The sequence below is a fragment of the Euprymna scolopes genome, chromosome 26 (assembly GCF_053919585.1).
Source record: "Euprymna scolopes isolate OS-2025 chromosome 26, ASM5391958v1, whole genome shotgun sequence".
Taxonomy (NCBI): domain Eukaryota; kingdom Metazoa; phylum Mollusca; class Cephalopoda; order Sepiida; family Sepiolidae; genus Euprymna; species Euprymna scolopes.
The window spans coordinates 74,879,097-74,887,544 of record NC_136507.1 but is presented as its reverse complement, the minus strand read 5'-3'; the positions used below and the strand labels follow the sequence as shown (position 1 = coordinate 74,887,544).

Sequence of the window (8,448 nt, the reverse complement as noted above, 5' to 3'; positions counted from 1 at the left end):
AATGACGTATACTTTCAGGTGTGAGTAATTTTCTAGCACGGTAGGGGAAGTTTACCTTCTTCGCAGCAGCCTTGCCAATGTCCTGAATGTATTTGTTCCGATTCATGTTGCCAGTGAATGTTAAACTGAGGGAATCGAATGAAGAGCTTTCAGGTAGCGTATTGAGATGGTAGTCATTGAGAGTGGTTGAGAATGTTTCTTGTAATTGTTGAAGGAAAGTATTAGCAGTATTAAATGCTACCATTTATTTACGTCCCCAATTTACTACAGACTAGGGATCCTCCTCTAAGATTTCAATCATTGCTTTCGATATGTATTCATTTGTTTTCCCACGTGTCTGTTATATATATTTAACTATGTAGCACAATATGACTTTCTGAGTATTGTTTAATTTATCTTATTTGGGCCAGTTCTATATTTAAAATGCAATGGACACTATTTCCATAGAAATATTAATAAAGTCGTATTTGCTGTGTGCTATTGTTTTTTTTTTGTTTAAAACCCCCCCAAATTTTTGTGTTATCCAGAAAAATAGCAGCTTTATCAAATTGTATTTGTTGATTAAATATATTTCCCATTCTGTGGAATTTCCACGGGTCCTGCTAGTTCATTCATTGATTAATGGAATTTTGTTAGGGAAAAATGATAAAAAACAGTAAAATAAAACAAATAAATTTTCATTCTCAAGTGCAATTAAAACAAAAATATAACGAATGAATTATCTTGTTAGTGTCATATAAAATATTTTTTGTGACCTTTATCTTATTTAATAAAAAAAAAATGTTTTTTATTATTGAATTTCCTGTAAATTTTCGCATATAAAAGTTTATTTTTGGTGAACTTTATCTTACTTTTTTAAATCTTTGTTTTTTTGTTTTTGTTGTTTTATTTTTTGAACTTCCTGCAAATTTTCGCAAATGAATATGTCCCTAATATTTTTGACCTCTTTCGCATCACTTGTCAAACATTGTAGTGACGTTAGTGCGTGATTGCCGTAAAAAGTCAACCAACCGGATCACTTCCGGTTCAATTCTATGACTTCAGATAATGACGCCATTTTCCTTTTTATTTTTCCGAACTAGTAAAATAAAGAAAGGAAGACACCAAAGATGCCAGAAGAAAGCGGGGAAAAGATGAATTCAAAACATAATAGAAAGAAATTTTTTTTTTTTTTAGATAAGGATTTATAATTTGTATAATTCGGATTACCAAGACTACTATTCACATCTTAGTTGTTATTTTTACAACGTGGCGTAACGGATAAAGCGTTGAATAATAATTAATTCTAAGTAACGGTCATTGACGTTTTTGTTAGGAGCAAAGTGCAGTATCTGTTGTGATACTACGCTAACGTCTTTTCTGTCCTTTTTAAATTAAAAAAAAAAGAGTAGAAAGTAGACCTTGAGTTTAGTTCCGTATCTACGTAACTCTCGTTTTCCTTATTTTGTCCTTTAGTCCTTACATTCCATGAGCGATGTTTCTGACAAAGGAGGAATGATTGCTGCTTTGTGAGTCGGAATCTATTCCACCTAGCACTTATCGTTAGCAAGTTTTTGATTTTGAGGTAATATTCTTAGCTCTTTATATTAAATGGCTTCATGCCTTGTCTGGAACGATTTCTATAAAAAAAAATAAAAATTGAGTGAGAAATTTTTCTAGGTTGAACAAACTTTTATTTTTGTCCGAATCCAGAGTTTGCTCTTTTGAAGAGCTGGATTTTTTCGCATGAAAAATTGACCTTGTATCTAACTATGCTTACATGGGGAAGCAAGTAAATAGGAACTGTCCTTGACTTTTTAGCCAGAGGCATAGTGTAGTATCTGTTTCATCTCTTCTGTACTTGGATAAGTACATAGGGATAATAACTGAAGACAAAATAAACATTAAAATTACCTGAACGCTTTTTTTCTAACACATTCTTCCCTTGGACTACTACATTTTGGAATTCCCTCCCTACTTCCGGCTGTGTTTGCTGACTGCAGAAGTTTAAAATCAATCTGAACAAACATCTCGCTCATCTCCTTACATAGTCTCGTGTAGACATGATCCCAAATAGTAACCTTTTACGCCCAAGTGGCAATATGCTTTGTTTGAGATGAACAGGAATGATAAAAAAATAATTAAAAAAATAATTAAAAAAAATAATTTCAGGTCGGTCATGGCTATTGGAATGAGAACCAGTGATCTTCATGAATTAAATAAAAAGTCTGGTTCGAAATTTCGTAAGGATCTCCGAGTTCGAAAAGATGCACACAAAAAAGTTCGGAACTTACATCGGTCAAAACATTGTGAAAATAACAACCAAGATGAGAATATTAAATTTCAAAGGAGTATGTTGTTAGTTTTTTATGCAGTTATGTTACAGGCTTTATCTGCTAGTTCGTCGTTCTGTCACGCTAAAGTTTGAAATAGCGTTTTTCATTTCTAAGCGCGTAGACTGGATGGACGCATCTTAAGAATATCTATTCTTGTCTTGTCACCAAGCTGGACTGTTTTGTGTATAGGTAGTTTTGTCACCGCTCCCCACTTCAGCTATGTTAGATATGAAGTTAGTTTGGTTATAGTTTTTTTTACGCAGGAATCACCACTTATCAAGGCCTGGAGGCTACTCGAGGATAAGGGTTAATAAGTATACATTAGTCATTATGATTATAGCGTAGTAAACATAAGTAGTAGGAATTTTGTAAATTGGATTACTTAGGGGGACGGTTCATCAAGAACTTGTTTACGTTGGTCTTGAAGACAGTCAGATTTTAGTCAGCTGGAAAGCAGGCAATCGTAAGAGAGTTCCACAGGCGTGCAGTTCTAAGAAAGAAGCTTTGTTCATGGAATCTACATTTAGGTTAAGGCACAGATAAAGAGTGTGGGAAATTGTTGATAGTGGTTTTTGCTAGACGAGTATTTTTGTGAAAGTTTGGCGAGGGGGGGGACCATAGATTGAAGTTCAGATGGGCACTTGCCATGAAAATAACGATAAAGCAGAGACAGATTCGTAATGTATCTTCTGTGGGAAAGAGGTTTAATTCAGAAAAATGGGCCTGACTCCAGAGCAAACCAGTCTATAATGTTTACGCTAGTGTCAGATAAGTTTTGCGTCCATCTCGACTCGATTGTCTTTGTAAATAGAATGCTTACGTCACGTGGATGAGACAGAATATAAAAAAGAATATTGGAGACGCTGCATGAAAGTAGATTTCCAGAAAGCGTTTGATTCAATACGCAGGGGCATGCTGATGAAAATATTGAATGCTTATGTTTCACCAAATCTACTCCAAGCAATAACGAAGATCTATGAGAACATAAAGGCGAGAGAAATAACACCAGATGAAGAAACAAAATTTTTCAATATCATTACTAGAGTCTTACAAGGAGATAAATTAGCACCTCACCTCTTTGCCACAGTACTTGATTATGTTCTAAGAAAGACACTCAATAGAAGAGAAGAGGAGCTTGGTTTTCGTCTGCACAGACAAAAGAGCAAGCCAATTGTTGTTACTGATCTCGATTTTGCTGATGACCGAGCATTACTAATTGCGGAAATTGGTCAAGCACAAGAAGTCAACTGGAAGAGGAAACACGATCGGTGGGTTTATACTGCAATGACAAATAGATAAAGAGATACAAGCCTTCAATCACCTTGACCCAATTGTAGTGAAAGCACTTGATGGGACTCTGCTTAAGGTTGTCGAAAACTTCAAATACCTTGGAGCATGGTCAGAAAGCACTGAAAAAGACTTTGGAGTGAAAAAAAAGCACTGGCATGGAGTGCGTGTCACAAGTTGAGCAAAATATGGTCATCTACTTTCTCAGAAAAGTTGAAAGCAAGACGTTTTGTTGCCACAGTAGAAACATTCCTTCTCTATGGGTGCTGAGGCATGGACTCTTACAAATGCGCTGAAGAAGAGACTAGATGGCTGTTACACACGGATGCTCAGGATGACCCTCAATATATCACGGAGGAGCTATGCAGCAAACCAACAGCTTTATGGTGATCTACCACCAGTATCACTGAAAGTACAGCAGAGAAGGATGAGAGTATCCGGTCACTGCATGAGACATAGCGAAGAGGAAGCAAGCAAGCTAGTTCTCTGGATACCAACAGATGGACACCCAAACTGTAGTAGAAGAAGAATGACCTACATTGACAACCTGTTACAAGACACAGGATTGGAAAATGTTCGGGACCTGCGAACTATCATGCGAGATCGAGAGAACTGGAGAAGTCGTGTAGATTCGGTGGTGAAGCGTCCTAAAAGATGACGGAGATAATATGAGTGATAGACAGAAAGAATAAATGCTTAATGGGGGTAGATAAAAAGAAAAGAAAGAATGGACGAAACATACGATAAAATATCAGATGAACAGACAGAAGTAAAATACTTGCGTGAGGTGGAGAGAAAGAAAAATTAATTATTAGCTGGAGGACAGAAAAGAAACGAAATTATTAACTGAAAGTTGACGAAGAGACAAAGAAAATATTAGCTTAGGGGCAGAAAGGGAATGAAATTTTTAATTTGAGATTGACGAAGAGTAAAATGAAATATTAGATGAACGACGGAAAAGGGAAATAAATTAATAATTGGAGGTTGATGAGGAGAAAAGAGTAATATAAGCAGATAATAGAAACGAAAATAAATTATTATCTAAAGATTAGCAAAAGGGACGAATGAAATTGTAATGAAAACGGAATGAGAGATTCTGTTTAGTAATCTTTTATTCAATTAAAAATCTCACTACTCGTCTACTTGACAAGCGGAAATGTACATCTTTTACAGCTTGGATTATCAGAGAGGAGATAATTCACATTCACAACATTCTCCCCCACTAAATTTATCAATGATAGGAAAGAAAGTCCATAAAATGCCCAGGATCCCTACGAGCTAGCAGTGACCGCCTCGGAAATCCATGATTCGGGGTTAGAGTACTCAAACAGGGAGGCTCTTTAGTGCGAGTCTGTCTGTGGGCTCTAAAATACTTCGCTCTGAAATGTTTCCTTCTTAAAAAAGAGTCTGAGAGAGCCCTAACGGAGACAGTGTAATTAGAGGACGTGTCAGGAGCAATTTTAATGTCATGATCTTCCGGAGTGGCTTCAGTGTCAGGGAGAGTTGGTCTGTCCTCAGGGGCTGTTCCTGGTCTTGGTACGTCTCCGGCAGGTGTTAGATCTCTGAGAGACACATTAGACTCTCTACCATCTGCATGTTGTACTGCGTATTGGGGGTTCACCTCTATGAGCTCTACCTCGTTGACCGAGGGGTCGTTCTTGGTGTAACGTGCATGTCGTCTCAGAAACACAGTACCGGGTCGAGAGAGCCAAGGTGGAAGCGAAGCTCCAGCTGAACTCCGTCACTGAAAAGGTAAAATCTTTCGTATCGGTTGGCATTCGTGACGGTACACAATAGGGATCGAATGGTGTATAATGCGACAGGAAGGAGATTTTCCCAATTATCAATTAATCATCTGTTATTTGATGCAGCCAATTGAACGGTCTTCCAAATAATGCCGTTATATCTTTCACATTACCCTTGGGGTTGTAGGGAGTTGTTTAGCTTATAGCTAGTCTTCGTTCCTGTATAAATTGTCGAACTGCTCTGACATGAAAGAAGCCCCTCGGTCCGAATGTATATTGGCTGGGACTCCAAAGACGGCGAATAGAGAGTAGAGGCATTGTATAATTACAGTAGCCGATATGTCTGAGCAAGAGAAGACAAAAGGAAACCATGAATATTCGTCGACAACAGTTAATGTATATCGGTTCCTTGTTTTGCTTGGTAGCGGTCCTATAAAATCAAGATTGAGTCTTTCAAAATGTTCTGTTGCTTTTATTAAAACGCCAATTTTAGGTTTATGAAACCGAGGCTTTATTTCAGCAGGAATTTGTTATTCTTTTTACCTCCTACACTGAGAAAGGCCAGTTTCTACACCTCACAGCATGAACCATTCGAGTAATGCTCGGGTGACAGAGATTGTTATGTAGCGTTCACAGTTCGCATGATGCCGTACAGCATAGTCTTGACAGTGTATCAGCTGTTAAGTTCTCCTTGCCATGTCGATAGCTGATGTCAAAGGAGAAACAAGATAGTTCAATTCTCCACCTCGCTATTGTCTCATTATTTATTTTGTTTGTAGTCTAAGAGTTGAACATAAAAGCAACTGATTTTTGGTCAGTAATAAGTTTGAAGTGGCGTCCGATCAGATAGTGTCGCCATTTTCTTAATGCCTCGACTATGACCTAGGCTTGCTTTACAATTGCAAGGTATCATTGTTCAGCCTGTGAGAGGGTCCTTGAATAAAGGCTACAGGACGATCAGCTTGTCTCAAAGAAGCAGCAATAGCACAGTCTGACGTATCCGCTTCAACAACCAGGGGAATATTTTGATCTATTGTTGTAATTGCTGAGTTTGCAATATCCTTGTCAATCCTTCGAATACCTCAACGGCTTGGCGAGACAGAAGAAACGTCTCTACTTGTGTTGATGGATGTGTTAGAGAATGGATCAAGAGAGAGAGAGAGAGAGAGAGAGAGAAAGAGAGAGAGAGAGAGGGGGGATCGCGTGTGAGTCACGTGATCAGGTTAGCTGGATCGTGGAGATTTGGTTTAGACTTAGAAGAGGACGGGCGGCTTCACCGTTGTCTTCTCCCCTTCACTGAGGGGGGGGGACGTTGACGTGTGTAGAAACGAGACCAAGAGAAACTACACAAGCCAGAGATTCACTTTCCATCCTTTGCGAGACATCTGAAAAGTGAAATAAAAACTATAAAACAAATTCATCGTGTTGGAGTGAATGAACCTTCGTCCGAAACAGGTACCGTCTCCCCTCCAAGACACGAGATGTTCCAGATGGACCAACATCCAAGACGCAGAAGGTATGTTGAAAAATACACGTAACACACACACACACACAACGGCATATGAACATATCATTTAATATACTGGACCACTAGACGATCACACGACATTAAGGTTGATTAGATATATCACACACGATCTCCTTTATTAGAGATAACTATGCAACAGATGTATCTTTTCTGAGAACGATGCAATCCATTGGGAGTAGTAAGCAAACATATCCATAGCACGTCGAAGGGAAGGCTGATTGTGAGGGACAGGCATTTGGAGTAAAGATTTCAATCAATCTGCGTTCAGCGCCATAAAATCTTTGCTTATGGTATATCCCAGTAGATTTATTTTGTCCAATCCAAACGAGCATTTGTCATTGTTTAGCGTAAGGTTGTATTTGTCGACGGCGGACATGAACAGTCTGAGAGTTTCGGCGTGTTCCTTTTTATTATGGTCACATACTGTAACGTTCTCAATATATGCAAATGTGCCTTCCAATTTCTCATCCGTTATGATTTGGTCGACTATCCTTTGGAAGCTGGCTACCCCATTCGTAACGCCAAAAGGAATCATGCAAAATTAACATAGTCGACCGTTCGCCTCGAAAGCTGTGTATAGCTTGTCTCTAGGTCTAATGGCGATCTGATGATATGCACTTTTCAAGTCCAGAAGGCTATTTCGCCCATCATTTCATCTATCCTGGCTATTGGGAAGGTGTCCAAAAGAGTAAATCTATTTATGGTTTGGGAGTAATCAATAACCATTCTTTTTTATGGTTTTCAGAAGTGGTTATAACTACCGGGAGCCCTCCAGGGTGATTTGCTAGGCTCAATTATACCCCCCTCATGTAGTCTTTTTATCTCAGAGTCAATGAATTTTTTTTATTATTATAAGAAAAACGTCTGCTTCTCATTGCTATGGGTTTTCAGTTTTCAGTTAGGTTTTTGAAAAGTGACGAGTACTGGATTTTTGCTTTCGCCAATCCACAAATTTTCAATGTGGCCATTGAACCGCCAAACGTAATTCCAATCTGTGAGTGTTGCTGCAAAAATCGTTTCCCAGTATTATATCGCAACAAATGTTTTTTTTATTATGGATAATTTAGTGTTTTTAGTTATGTGCAAGCGACTCTATAAGTCACTCCGTCGGTCGGTTTGTCGGTCGGTCTGTCCGTAACACTTTTGTGCTTGGCCTTTTTGGTTAAGGTCTGTTCTTAATAGATGCTGCTCTTAGATTTTTAAGCTTTTCTTGGCCTTTTGGCCAAGATCAAAGTGTAGTATCTGTTCCGGAAGATACTGCACTTAAGATAATTTGTACCAGTCAATGGAGGGGAAACCCTCTATACTGGGACAATTATTATTTTTGGTAACCAGAGTGACCCCTTTTAGGGGAGCTGGTTTTTACCTCACATTAAAAACGGCCTTGTGCCTAATTTGCTCAGTGGGGGAGCAAATAAATACCATCTGTTCCGGAAGATACTGCAAGATATGACTAGCTATGACTAGCAAAGACCAGATGTGGGGGCAACCCCACATGCCTGACCTTTAACCAGCTCCCATTTCCCACCTCTCGGGAGCCGGTCCCCTTTTTCCCTTCCCCCTCCTTTCACTC

The 8,448-nt window shown here is 38.6% G+C and overlaps 1 protein-coding gene and 1 pseudogene across 1 annotated transcript; both read left to right on the top strand.

The window, feature by feature from the left end:
* Positions 1-3,182: 3,182 nt before the first annotated feature.
* Positions 3,183-3,614, top strand: LOC145247837 (uncharacterized). Its single transcript, XM_080109463.1, has one exon. It carries the CDS (start codon positions 3,183-3,185, stop codon positions 3,612-3,614), a length of 432 nt encoding a protein of 143 aa, XP_079965589.1.
* A 4,463-nt stretch (positions 3,615-8,077) lies between these two features.
* On the top strand, positions 8,078-8,222 carry LOC145248457 (U2 spliceosomal RNA; annotated as a pseudogene).
* The last annotated feature ends 226 nt before the right edge of the window (positions 8,223-8,448 follow it).